Source organism: Patagioenas fasciata, chromosome 2, assembly GCF_037038585.1.
Source record: "Patagioenas fasciata isolate bPatFas1 chromosome 2, bPatFas1.hap1, whole genome shotgun sequence".
Taxonomy (NCBI): domain Eukaryota; kingdom Metazoa; phylum Chordata; class Aves; order Columbiformes; family Columbidae; genus Patagioenas; species Patagioenas fasciata.
In genome coordinates this window covers 152,213,559-152,228,624 of record NC_092521.1, presented here as the reverse complement: position 1 = coordinate 152,228,624, position 15,066 = coordinate 152,213,559, and the positions used below count along the sequence as shown (strand labels likewise).

Below are 15,066 nucleotides of genomic sequence, written 5' to 3'. Positions count from 1 at the left end.
CAGAGTGTTTAGAGGTTCACTAGCATAGAAAAATTGCTTTGCTGAAGCATATTATACATATTACACTGCAATACTCACTCTTTCGTTAAGTTTTATAAAAATTTATTTAAATTTCAAAGTATTTTCCAGCAGAAAATTACAAAATGGTCTGTGATTTGAAAGAGTAAAGTTCAACAGAAACTCAAAAAGTCACAAGGTGTAAATGAAGAATTCTGTTCTATACTTTACTACTTATTTTTACTTTCTCATTTTATAAAAAATGACAATATTTTAATAATGTTTTGGCCTGGGTTTCTACTTAAACAATGTTTCTATTCTAGGAGATTTTTCATTCCATTAATTAATTAAATAATTTCTAGTATAACAATAAAGTTTTCTGTATTTTCACCCACTTTCTCTTGGATATCACATAAAACTATTTTGCTTGTTCAGTATGTTCTAAAATATACCCATTTTGTATGTTTAGTCTTAATATTGTCAAGAATATTGTAACTGCCATTCAGATTGTACATGCTCATGTTCAAAACTAGGGTAATATTATACGTAAGAATGACAAAACTGCCCACAAAAATCAGCTTACTTTCCTGTTACTCAGTCATGGGCATACATCCACAGACATGCACATTGAGGTATCTGTCCAGGATTTAGTGCAGTAAATAAAATTAACTTTTACTATGGCAAAATAAATTTCAGCCATAGGTATAAACAGAAAAAAAAAATCCTGACATTGTCATGCATAGTAAAACAATATTTCATTTTCTGGTTGCATTCAGTCATATTCACTTCAAATCCACATACAAATTAAATAATTTAATAAAAAAACTCTGCATAGGTAGCATATTTATAGAGACGTTTGCAAGCCCAAAGCTATATATTTTTAATTTCTTAATCTTTCTTTCTCTCAGGAGACTGAAATGCTCTATAACTTTACTGAAATGTTTATATTTTTCCATGTATGTGTGTGCATTTTACTACAAATTGGGAAACACATTTAGGTTCACCATCTTTATAGTCTTGTTAGTACTTCTATTATTTGCACTCCAATAATGCCTTTAGGTTTCAGTTGAAAGCACGGAACGTTACTGGGAAAAGGCCTCTGGCCAGTAGCAGCGGGAATTTTGTCCAAGGACTCCAGGAGCGCTGGTACCCGAGTCGAGGTTTGGTGCCTTTCTCATAAACCTGTCCTGTCTCTGGTGTCAGTTGTGACAGTTCAACCTCCGATACAGGTCTCTGCTGTAGGAAGGGCAGTCAAAGCGGCACATCAAGTGGACTGTGCCAGGTTAAGTATTCTGTCAGTCTCCTGTACAGCTGCTGCATAGTCTCAGCTATCTGCAAAGCTGATGTTTCTGCCTGCTGGCAGGCCATCTGCAAATCTTTAATGGAGTTTACCCTTTCCAGAGATGACTCTAGAGGAAATTTTGTATCTTTCTTTCCTAGCCTACTGAAATGAGATCATAGTTTCAAAATTTAAAGCTTTGTATTCACTAGGAAAGGTTTTAATTAGGATGGGACATGTGATATTGAAATCTTAAGCCTGTGTAATTATCTGTTATCTGTATCTGTGATCTTATTATCTGTTATGGATATTTTTTTTTAAGAAGAAAAGGAACTATCTAATTAAAAATTTAATATTTACAGAATGTCATGGTCATAAAAGTTCACAAGAAATTAAAAAAGATAGGATAGAGCAGAATTCAGGAGGTCATTTGCTCCATCTGCTTGCCTCCAAAACAGCATCAATTCTTTGTGTGTCTTCTGGACAAATATTTCTTTAACTTTTCTTTCCTGTGATGGAAATTTCATAACTGCTGAGAGCAATATATTTCAAAATTCAAATATTATTGCCATTTAAAATTTTTTCTAATACCTAGCATAAGTCAGCCCTGATGTCATTTAACCCTGTTATTTCTTGTCTTAGACACAATGGACTTGGAGGACAGATAATTGTGTTCTTTAAACCACCTTCTTCGTCTCTAGAGTAAACAGCTCCAGTTCCTTCAGTTTTTCTGTGTAGATCATACTTTTGAGATATTTTGCTATCCTGCTCTGGTCTGCATTAAGTTGGTCAGTATCTTTTTTGAAGTATGATACCTAGAATGGATATAGTACTTAAACTGTGGTTTTAGAAGTGCTGAACTGAAGCAGCATAATTTCTTGTATGTTACAGGTTACAAATCTGGTTATAAGTCTCTCTGTGAAGTTTGCTCTTTTTTTTCTGAAAACATTGTGATATTGATAGGTAATACCTATGTTCTGTTCTGTTAACACCAGATTTTTATCTGTAGTTCTGCAAATTAATATCTTTGGCATCAGCCAGTTCTCTCAGTACCATAAAGCAGATTCCATGAAGCTCAGCTAGTATGAAGATATCTAAGTTATCTGTGTCCTTGGCATAAGCAGAGTGTTCATTACATCATAGTCGACATTAAATATACATTACTAGAGCATAGTAAAGACTAATGCATAAAAAAGACCAATTAATGCTTTTAGCCTTCTTGGTTACATTTGTTGAAAACTTGCCATCAACTTCCTCTTGATTACTACAGAAGTATCAAACAAAATGATGATTTCAACTTGTGTGTCCCTTGGTATTTGTATTTTGGTTTGTGTCTCTACATGTTTGTGTTATTCTTTAATTTTCATTCTTAGTTACTTGGCCTTGTTCTCACTCTCTGTATGCTCTGTTTGCCTGATTAATCTCTTTCTACACTTCCCATTCTTCACCCTCAATGAAATTTTTGCTTTTGTGCTCTTGTATTTTTTTTAAGGCACTGATGACTTTTCTGAACTTCCTCTTTCCTTCTTTCCCATTACATCATGCCTTCTTGGTTTCCTGTATTTACATAACAACAATGGATTAATTTCTGACCTCCTACTAACTTTGATTTAATTACTATTTGATCCGTTGCCATTTAAAAACGTTATTGTACCTGTGCAACATCCTGGGCAACCAGCCTTCAAACTGCACTGACTTATGTTTGTAATCAAGATGATTTCAGCTGCTTTAGGAGGTAAGGACTGCAAAATAAGCATGAAGCCATCTTTGCCAGTTCTTTTCACTGTCAAAGTCATTTAACAAACTTGCAGATAAAAAAGTGAAATGCTGAAAAGTATTAAAATACAACCCTGTAGCTGATTCTGGAACTCCCTTGTGGCTTAAGAAGCCCTAGGATTACCTTAAATACTAATTTTAGCAAACACTACTACCAACAATTAAGTAGCTACTTTCTACCGTTTTCTATTGTTGAGGAGCCACCATAACTCGAGATCTTTGAGCAGTGTGGCAGGGGAGAGGCATGTTGGTTTTGAATGTGTTTCTGCCAGAAGGTGTCAGAAGGTACTTGAACACTTCAGCATTCCATGAGATCCTGAGGAAGAATTTCTGAAGGCCTGAGGTTTTTAAAGTGGAGAAAGATAGGACACTGAACAAGCCAGTGAAAAGGGGGCCTGGATGCAGCCAGAAGTTTATGTGTCTCACATCTTACTGTGCATTCAGAATGGACTGACTGATGCATACAGTCATATTTGGAGAAACATCACCAAATAAGTATGTTTCGAGTATAGTGGTGACTAAACCTTGCACTATTCAACAGTTTTGTCAGAGTTTGGGCTGTGAATATGAAGTCACTCTTGAAAATCAGAAATGGTGAAGTAGGTGAAATAACAGGACAGGCTCTCAAAGGCTGATCTGAATTGCTTGGCATGGTATCTCCAGATCAAATGTGCTTCACGATACCCAGGTGCAAAATTAAGTAGATGAGAACACGAAATTCAGAACATGCCTGTACAGTGTGGGGCTGTCTTCTGGAAACAGTTACTCTAAAAATTTTAGAAGTTAGAATGCAAACAACTGAACAGTTGCTCAGTGCTTCTGTGGGAAAGGCAATGAATGTGCTTTTTCATATTCAGGAGCAGGGAGTAGGTTTAGGGAAGTAAGGTTATACAGTTGTTGCACAGTGCTAGTAAGACTGATTTTTGAAGCAGTGAGTCTTGTTCTGGTATCCAGATTTTCAAAACCTATTGAAAAAAAGTGGTGAAGTCAGGCAAGCTCACTTTTTAAACAGCCTTTAGATTTCCCATTTTTTGACATCTTTACATCAAGACCAAAATCATGCCCCAGACAGCTGCAAAGTACGTGTTAGTCAAATGCTAATTATTTTGTGGTATATAAAAATAAATGGATGAAAACTGCATGACCTATATTAGGAAGGCAGTCATAGTAGCTGGGCTAATATTCTTTTTTACATTACATCTTGATTTACATTTTTAAGACTGAAAAGATAATTCGGCAATCTTTGCATGATAGCGCTGTGTATTTCACCATTTCTAAACTGCCGTTTTCAGTTGTGGAAAGAATATAAAGGCAAGTTCCACACTCTGCCCTACTGTAATGGAGAGATTTCTCCCATCACAGAAGGTGAGATTGGACTCACGGATACCAAATTTATATACAGTCTTATAATAATCTAAAACAGCTGCCTTTGTATATATTTACATTAAAAGTTTTAACTAGATTAATCTGCACATTATTATAAGTATTATAAAAGTGGTCTGTTAAACACCTCAAAAATAAAAGCAAAAGAAAGACAAACTTTGCTACACATCCTTTGTAGTTTTGTGATTCTCAGTTGTGAATACTGAGTATCACAATAGACAGTACATATAAATGACACAGAAGATATTTTACTGATAGTGTAGCAGTGATACTGTTTTTTAGTTTGTGAACATGTTATACCAGCATATAGAAAAAGAGGCACATTTTAAACTAAATCTGTGTTTAATTTCAAGCCTTAAAAATGATTGTTGATCTGCCAGTAGAGTTTATTTTGCATCCAGCATATAGGATTTCAAATGGCATAACAACATGATGCAGATTTTATGTCAACTTAATGGAGAGGTAACTATTTCCATGCATGTTAAAATCCATGCTGTAAGTACTGCAAGACTTACTGTAATGATAACTTGAAGAAACAAAAATAATTTTTGAAACCATTGGTAATATTTATTTTGTAGAACTGATGCTTCAGCACATATGAAAAATATTTTATTGTGGTTTCACTTTAAAAACAGTTCAAGTGGTGTGTGCATTTTCAAAGCTGAAAAAATAAATCGCATTTATGTATTTTATATACAGTTCTATTTTTCATTTAATATAAGAGGTATAGAAGTTTAGTTTTTAAAAACCTGGTCTATATTAAATGTCATATGCCAATCATATGTGTGAGATAAGAGAATTATTAATTACTACATATGTACAAATGTCGTTTCACTTAGGAGAAGCACATTGCTTGTCAGGTTAGCAAGATACTTCTTATATTTATGTAAAATAATAAAAAGACAAGTTTTCTCTTTAAACACCTGTTACAAAATTTTTATAATACAAAGCAAAGTAAATCTCAAAGTCTAAGATACATGAAAAGACTACAAACCTCATAAAAGGAGAGCTGTCAGTGGTTTGGGGCTACAGAATACTCAGTGTAGTTTTGGAATAATATTTTATAGATTTTTTAAAAAATAATTTAGACTTTGACAGGTGTGGGTAAACTGATTTCTCTAGGAAAACATTTGAGAAATTGCTACAATATTTTATTCCTTAGGAGATATTTTACAAAACAGTTCAATTACATTCTCAAAGTTAGACATGTTTAGTTTCTTTCTGAAGTGAGGATGGTAATGATGATTTTAAGACGATAATATGAAAAAAAAAATAGGAATCTTCTTTTAAAGCACTATATGTTACCGATGTTAAAAAATTAGCTTTATATTTAGCCAGTTTTCTGTGGGGAAATTCTGTGGATATCTATGGTTACAAGAAATTTAAATTAAAATTATCTATGAAGTACCATCCACATATACTTCACTGATCAGCAGAAGTGTCTGATGTAAGTTGCTAATCTGAAACTTTATCAAGTATTTTTCTTACTTTTGCATGTATTCTCTCACTTGTGATTATCTACTACATTTATGGTATCTGTTGAAAAGCATGTTAAATTTAAAGACTTTTTTACGGTATTTGTCTTACTGTTTCGTTTTACACTTCAGAAATATGCTGCAAAACTTCTGGTTTTGTTAGATCTCCTTGTTTCATATTAGCAAACATTACTCAGTTTTTCAGTATTTTGTATTTCAGTATGACGTGCACAGTTTAGCAAAAACATTTTCCTCTGGAAAGGGTTGTTTCAAAGTCCCTTACAGCTTTGAAAGCGTCATTGGAAAGAGATGGGCTTGGGCAGCATAGTTCAGATCTGGGTGGGAGCCAAAGCTCCCCTGGAATTCAGAGGCTGTGCGAGGTGGAGGCTGCCGTTTGATTTACTGGGTGCTCTAGCTCGTAGCTTCCACATTAGCACCAGCTGGCGTTGCTCATGCACTCCGGCTTCTGTTGTAGCTACATGGTAGCACAGCCCTCCCAGTTTCTGTGCACTTGGGTTCATACCTGATTTGATTAATAGTAAACCTATATTATAGGTTCAAAAGGATCCATTGTTATCATATGGTTTAACTTTTTGCATACCACAGGGTGTATTCTTTGATCTTTTCCTTGCTTCTAGTCTAGTAGCTGTGACTGAAATAGATCTTATCTTTTAGAAAAACATCCAATCTTGACTGAAAACTTTCCACTGCTGGAAAACTTATCATCATTCAAAGTAATTTCTTCCAAAGGATAATTAACCACACAATGGAAAATTTGAGCTTTACTCCTCATCTAAATTTTAGTACCTTTAACTTCAAACCTCTGTGCTTGACTGTAGAGCTCACTGTGATCACGTTCCTCTTCCTCATAGATTTATTTATTCATTATGAATAAATCATACCTTAATTTACTTTTTAATAAACTGAATAGGGCTTCTTATGTCTGTCAGCTACTTCCCAGGCTTAAATTTATTTTCACTTTCCTTCTAGAACTGTAAAAAGGAAAATTAGAATTTCAGTAGTAGTTGCACAAGTGTCTAAAAAGAGATAATTCCTATGTTCTTACTCAGTACTTTAACTCATACATCCCAATTTTAATTCTTTTAATCAAATGTTGCACAGTAACCTCAAGTTCATATTCAACACCCCAAGTCTTTTTATATGGTTTCCAGGATAGAACTCCTACATTGAGCTATAGCCTGTTTTCATTATTTGTAAGTGCATGACATTAAATTTAGACATAAACTATATTGAACAGATCAGAAGACAATGTATCCCAATAACCTGACTGCAACAGGATGGGAGAATGATAATTGGGATGGAAGTTTTGTGTGGTTAAAGCTGATCTTTTGCACCCCACATGTCCTAACCTCTGACTTCCACAAATGTGGGAAACTTGACTGCGTAACTTACAGTAGTGTGAATCTCTGTTCATATTCTGCCAAGGCAGAAGACACTCAGGAGGATAAATGAATGCTCAGGGTGAAGTAAGAACAGGGCAAACACATAGCGTTCCAATACTGTCCAAACCCCACTTGTTTGTAGCTCAGGGAGCTGAAAATTGAATGAATTTTTACTGGCCTTCAATGAAATATTTTAGCTTTCACAAAATCCTTTCACAACTAGTTCCACTAGTCTGTTGCCTCATTTGAAGAACCGATTCTGTTATTTCTTTTTAACCTGAATCCTAATATACCTCATTATTAAAAGAGACTGTGTCTGTATTAAAAGAGGCATTGGACAGTCAATCCCTACCTATCCCACTCAATGCCATCCTTAGCATTGTAGACCTCTATCATATCCTTTCAGGCATCCGTCTTCTAGACTGAAAAAACTTGGATTATCTTTGCTGTTCTCTGAAATTTTCCAGTACTATAGTAACTGAAACTGGCACTGTAGAACTGCATGAAGGTTTTGAGGTGTATGTGAACCATGAATTGATACAGTGGTATTGTGACATTCTCTGTTCATGTTTTTTTCCAAGTAAGTCCTAATACTCCATTTATTTCTTTGATTGCCATCTGCCCTAACCCCAAGATCTAATTTTTAATGGTCAGCTGAAAGCCTATCATTTCATCTATGGAGTTAGGATTGGGTTTTTTTTGTTGTTGTGCATCTCTTCTCATTTTCTGATTTGCTATTTTATTGTCCTTTTACTAAGATCTTTAGTAGATTGTCACAGCTGGCCCTGAATCATAGTATCATCAACAAACTTTGTCACATAACTAATCCTTCCATTTTTAGGGTGGTTATGAGTGTGTTGAATTGCACAACTTCAACACAGATCTGTAGAACTCCACTAAATCACATCCCTTTGTGGAACTATTTGCTCTTGTCCCCACTGTCCTGTACTTCAGTAGTTATTTTCGATCCTTTCCTCTTACAATATAGTGGCTTAGTTTCTTTAAATGGTATCAGGGATGGACTTAGTCAAAATCCTTATGGAGTCCAGTTAGACATGTCAACTAGATCACCATTGCTGCCAGCCTGGTAAGCTTTGTAAGACAGGACTTCTCCTAGCAGATCCATGGTGACCCTAAGTATATAATATTATTGCAAGAATATAATATTTAGACAGATATCTGCTAATTCTATTCTTTATTACAGTCTACCAATTTGTCCAGCACAGATATTTGGCTAAAAAGCCCTTCGATAACTCTTCTCAAAGTTCACATCACATTTGTTGTTTCCCAGGACACTGGTAACAGAGCAGTTTGAAGCAAGAGGATACAGTACCACTTCTACTGAATCAGTTAGTTTACCCTGGATCCCTTATAACTCAGTTGAATACTACCTAATAATGGCGATTCGTTGTTCACAACATCAGGGGTTTTTTATAAAAACTTTCTACAATGACTTCAGTTTCAGAAAAATTATCTGAAAAAATCCTCTCCACAATGGAAGATTCCAGTTGGAATCTCCTTAGTTTCTTCCAGAATGAACAGCAATGCAAAGAATGCAGATAGCTTCTCTGAAATGTCTGTATCTTCGCTGTGTGTTCTTTTGTTATCTGCAAACACTCATACAAAACTCACGATACTTGACTGCCTAATTTACTAGTCCATTCACAGCAAGCTGTATTAGTAATTTGTCACCTGTGCTATTCACTCTCACTTCAAGCTATATGCCATTTGCACACTTTATCAATAATTCGATTTCTTACTATGTCTGTGTTATTTAACACTACAGAATCGAAATAATCTAACATATGTCTTCTTTAGTAGTAGTTTTACTAGTAGAAGGGATTAAGTTTTATATTAAATGCACTTTACACATTTGTTAATTATTCACTTTATTTTAGGGAGGTGATCCAACAGTGACTGTAATTGCATTGTGTTCAATGAGAGATTTCAATCTGGCTCAAGAAGCTTGTCAGATGGCCATCAGAGACATTGGATGTCTTGAAGTGTTAATTAATTTACTTGAAACAGAAGAAATTAAATGTCAGGTTAGTAGCTTTGTTGAATAGAGCAATGAATATGCCTTTTCTATTATAATATTTTTTTCAAATTTCCAAGTTACATAGTGTAAAGAAAATTGATTTCTCATTTCTGCATAGTCTCAATTAAAAAAAAAAATTTAGAAAAATAAATTTCTTTGACTTTCAGTTTCTTTGCTTCTGATTCAATTTAAAAGAGAAAATGTTTTAGATAACCCAGCAACTTCTGTTATCTTCCATTTTTTAGATTGCTTCACTAAAAATCCTGAAGGAAATTAGTCAGAATACACTGATCAGACATGCAATTGCAGATCTTGGGGGCTTAGAGGTCATGGTGCAAATACTGGACTCTCCAGATAGAGATCTAAAATGTTTGGCAGCTGAAACAATTGCTAACATTGCTCGATTTAAACGCGCACGAAGGACAGTAAGGCAGCAGGGAGGAATCAAGAGATTGGTAAGCAGATATTAAAATCTGTACCCTTGTAATATGCACATTTTTGTCCAAAAAATAAGTTACATGTTGTATGCATGATTCTTGTTGTAGTGTTTGCCATCATTAAAAAGCACTATAATATCAAACTTCCCTGTAGATATATTTTTTTCTTTTTTTTTTTAGGTTGGGCTGTTGGAATGTATTTCAGTGGGATCAACCAGTCTAACATCATACCAAGCAAAAGATACTGAAATAGCACGCTGTGGGGCTTTGGCACTCTGGAGCTGCAGCAAAAGCATCAAAAATAAAGAAGCAATCCGTAAAGCTGGTGGCATTCCATTATTAGCTAGATGGCTCAAATGTTCAGATGCAAACATTGTAATCCCAGTAGTGGGGACGCTACAAGAATGTGCCTCGGAGGTAAGAAAACACATACAGCTAAGTTATTTCTGATGATTAAAACAATTAGTTACTGAAAGGAAGCATTACATTTGACTTAAATCTATTTAAACCAGGGCAATTATCCCATCAGGAAGTAGAGGCATTGTATCATCAAACTGTTCTTGAGGTCACAGCTTGCAATGAAGTAAAGACCATGTATTTTTATTTAAAAGGTTAGGCATAGCTTGTGAAAAAACCCGAATATATATATGAAATCCTTTATGAAGGTCATTTTTTCTAATTTTTTTCATCATACTTGACAAATTTGGTAATTTACGATGCTATATTCTGGTTAATCAGTACATTTAAATTCTACAAAGCTAATGTGCAGATGTGGCCAAGAAGATCCATTGCAGCGCCAAAGCAGTGTGGTTTACAATGTTCTGTGAATTGGGTAAGATGATGTCTGATCAATTGCAAGAAGAAGAAAGGAATATATGTGATTTTTCACAGAATCACAGAATGTTAGGGATTGGAAGGGACCTCAAAAGTCATCCAGTCCAATCCTTCTGCTGGAGCAGGAACACCTAGATGAGGTTACACAGGAATGTGTCCAGGCGGGTTTTGAATGTCTCCAGAGTAGGAGACTCCACAACCCCCCTGGGCAGCCTGTTTCAGTGTTCTGTTACCCTCACTGAGAAGAAGTTTCTTCTCAAATTTAAGTGGAACCTCCTGTGTTCCAGTTTGAACCCATTACCCCTTGTCCTATTATTGGTTGTCACCAAGAAGTGCCTGGCTCCATCTTTGTGACACTTACCCTTTATATATTTGTAAACATTAATGAGGTCACCCCTCAGTCTCCTCTTCTCCATACTAAAGAGACCCAGCTCCCTCAGCCTTTCCTCATAAGGGAGATGCTCCACTCCCTTAATCATCTTTGTTGCCCTGTGCTGGACTTTATCCAGCAGTTCCCTGTCCTTCCGGAACTGAGGGGGCCAGAACTGGACACAATATTCCAGGTGTGGTCTCACCAGGGCAGAGTAGAAGGGAAGGAGAACCTCTCTCGACCTACTAACCACCCCCCTTCTAATACACCCCAGGTACCATTGGCCTTCTTGGCCACAAGGGCACAGTGCTGGCTCATGGTCATCCTGCTGTCCACCAGGACCCCCAGGTGCTTTTCCTCTACGCTGCTCTCATTTAATAGGTCATTCCCCAACTTATCTTGGAACCTGGGGTTGTTCATACCCAGATGCAAGACTCTACACTTACCCTTGTTATATTTCATTAAATCTTTCCCCACCCAACTCTCCAGCCTGTCCAGGTCTCGCTGGATTTTTCTATAGATTTCCGTGGCAGATTCACAGCTTTGAGTATATTAAGTTTTAAATTTGAATACAAATATTTTTTGCCATTGCCATAAAAGATGAGTGGTTATTTCTCCCTTTGTGGAACCATATTTGAAATTAAGGTGCATTGCACTTAAGGTCAAAAATAAATTTAAGTTCTATTGGCGAATTTGAGACAGATTTTACATAATAAATCATTCTGTATTTTCAAAATTAGCTTCTTGATATACATCGGTTTATGCATGCTCCATGAGACAGCAACCTGGCAGATTTTAACTTCAGTAAGTCTGTATTGAGAAGGTGACGTTTTTGAGGGTTTCTTACCTGGCCAAATTTGGAAATAGCACTAAATGCATCTCTAACAGAAATGTTGCCTTTCTCTTAAGTAATGGTCCACTGCCACAACGTGTGTGGGTTAAAATTTGGAAGAAAAGATCACTGAAAAAAAATTGATTCTAAGAACAATTTTTTCTAACCTTGTTGTAGGAATAGATTTGTTGTTTTGGCTGCTGGCTCTTGATGAAGTGAGTGGGTACTTCTTGATCCCGTTCTGAAGTTTTTTTTCTTGGCTCTGAGCAGGAATGCTGGACACCTTTCAGAATATTCTGAATTGTGTTTAAGCCAGGTGGCTACAAAATAGGTGTTACACCACCTGGTTTTACAGGTGATTTGAAGAGCACTGCAGAGAATTTATGTGTTTGATTAACTTTGAGAACATAAAAAGTATTGTTTTCAAGGCAATGCAGATGACTCATGCTTAAAATAAAGTACAAGGCTTCTCAATATCAAAGCCTAGAATTGTAGCACTGTATTATTATTGTGACTAGTGTTATTAACTGTTAGTATACAGGATTTAAAAGATGCATTTTATCTTTTTAGCCAAGTTACAGACTTGCAATAAGGACAGAAGGAATGATTGAGTACCTTGTGAAAAATCTGAGCAGTGAACATGAGGAGCTTCAGATGCATTGTGCAAGTGCCATATTTAAGGTAATTGTGTTATTAGAATCAGTAGATTAGAGCCAGGATTAGTCCTTTGTTTTCATGTCGTTGTCAGTTTTAATATTTCTTAGTTTTTCTACTTCTCTAGTGTGTAAGAAATTACTTTATAAAAATGATGATGTTCTTCGGCTTAACTCTTTTGGGAATTTTTTAACTGCATATTTAATATTGTAACTAAGTCCCTACTTGCTGTTCTTGTGTATAAGCTGTAAATTACACAGGTGACATATGGAGAGAGGCAGGGGAACCTGTGTAAAGAGCTGTTTTGGTTCTTTATGTTTGTTTGCCCACAAGGTGGACAACAGGACAGCATAAGTATTGCTACATATAGTAGTGATTTATTGTCAGACTCTCTTAGTGAGTTGTTACCATATTCAGATACTTCAATAAAATATTTATGTTATCTTCTGTATTAGTTTTTACTAGTTACAATATAATACACCTAGCTTTGGAAGACATAATTTTACATGTTTTATGTAATATGTATGTTTAAATTTTTGTATAGTGTGGAGAAGATAAAGAAACTCGTGACCTGGTTAGACAGCATGGAGGTCTACAGCCGCTATCTGTTCTGCTTGGTAACTCTGAAAACAAACAACTTTTAGCAGCTGTGACAGGAGCAATCTGGAAATGTGCAATCAGTGAAGAAAATGTGTCAAAGTAACAATTTAATTTTACAAATATTTATTACATTATCCTGTTTTGATTTTATGAGCCTCTATTCATTTCAAAATCATTATGTCATGATTCTTCAAAACTATAATTCATAATCACTTGGGCTTTCAACTTAGGTTTTGTAGTACTTAAAAAATTGCCACCTGACCTCATCAGAGTACAGTGGAAAGTGTTAAGTCCCTAGAATCTTGAGAGTTAGTGGGGACAATTGGTGCTTCTAAAAAATAGTTAAGATCATAGAATACTAGGTTGGAAGGGACCACAAAGATCATCTGGTCCAACCTTTACTGATAGAAACACAGTCTAGACAAGATGGCCCAGCACCCTGTCCAGCTGAACCTTAAAAGTGTCCAGTGTTGGGGAATCTACCACTTCCCTGGGGAGATTGTTCCAGTGGCTGTTCTCATTGTGAAAAATTTCCCTCTATTTCCCTCTTGTGTCCAACCAGAATCTCCCCTGGAGTAATTTGTACCCATTACCCCTCACCTTTTCCATGTGACTCCCTGTAAAACGGGAGGAGTCTCCATCTTCTTTGTAGACACCTTTTAAATGCTGGAACATGGTGATGATGTCTCCCCTAAGCCTTCTCAAGGCTGAATGAGCCCACATCTCTCAGCTTTTCCTCATATAACAGTTTCCCAGTCCTTTGATCATCTTCGTGGGCCTTCTCTGGACCCACTCTGGCTTGTTTACATCTTTTTTATATAGTGAGGACCAAAACTGAAGACAGCATTCCAGGTGCGGCCTGACAAGTGCTGAGTAGAGGGGGATAGTGACTATCTCTACTGGTGATGCCATTGCTAGTGCAGCCCAGCGTCCTGTTGGCCTTCTATACCACAGCAGCACATGGTTCACTTACATTGAGCTTGTTGGCCACCAGGACTCCCAGGTCCCTTTCCACAGAGCTGGATATAGGACACTGCGTTGGGAGGTGTACTAGCACATACTAAACATTTGACCATGGGCGTGTCTGATATCCCCACTCCTCTCTATAGCTTACAAACCAGAATCACTGCTGCATTTTAGAGGCAGTAGTTAGTACATTTAGCTTTAATGTGTTATGTCAAGAGACACAGCAAATTATCTCATTCTAGGATAGATGTCTAATACACATGACGTGTGCCTACTTTAAGAATATACTGGAATTTAGGATAATTAGCCTAATTGGCTACAGGAGGTGCTCAGAAAAGTATTATAGCTTAGGCTGGACACCCAGCTTCTAAATGAGTGGAATTAACTGATGGGATTCCTGCCATAGGTACCTGCAGCCTTTCAGTATCAGGGTTCTGAGTGATTATCTGAGAATGTGACAGCAGGAGTTATCACCCACCCCTTTCGTGGAACAGCTTATTGATTGAGAATACTCGATGCCCTCATCTAAAATTAATTTGTCAGATTGATGCACCTTACCTCAAACAAAAGCCTGCTCCCCTGGAATCTGTGCTGGGCTTCCTGCTGCAGTTGTGCTGCGCTGCTCAGAGGAATATAAGATTCACAGGCTGGAAGGCTTATCAGTAAGAGGTAACTAATTTTAGTGTCCTTTGCTGGACAAGCAGATATGACAGATAACTGCTGCCTAAAAATCAGAAAGAATTCCAGTAATAAGGGTTAAGAGTCTGGCTTTTTACTGTCCTAAATGAGTTCCCAGACTGTAAGCATACAGAGCCATGGTCTTCTTACACTCTACTGCTGTCCAGCTGCGTTTTGCATTCTTGATTGCACAGTAACCTGGCTTTTCAGAAGGGTATATCCTCCTTTTCTGTGGGCTTTGGGTGTCTGCAGGGAGGCGACCTAGTTCTGGATCAGTCAGTGATGAGGTGGACTGAATGGCTCTCTCTATACTAGTAAACTGAACAGAGCTGAACTTTTCAGGG

The 15,066-nt window shown here is 36.5% G+C and overlaps 1 protein-coding gene across 1 annotated transcript in view; it reads left to right on the top strand.

Moving 5' to 3' along the window:
* ODAD2 (outer dynein arm docking complex subunit 2) overlaps positions 1-15,066 on the top strand; it is an 88,138-nt gene that overhangs the window by 22,633 nt on the left and 50,439 nt on the right. The window contains 5 exon segments of the mRNA XM_065831448.2: positions 9,212-9,358; positions 9,597-9,806; positions 9,969-10,205; positions 12,395-12,505; positions 13,023-13,177. Coding sequence (XP_065687520.1) covers positions 9,212-9,358; positions 9,597-9,806; positions 9,969-10,205; positions 12,395-12,505; positions 13,023-13,177 — 860 coding nt within the window.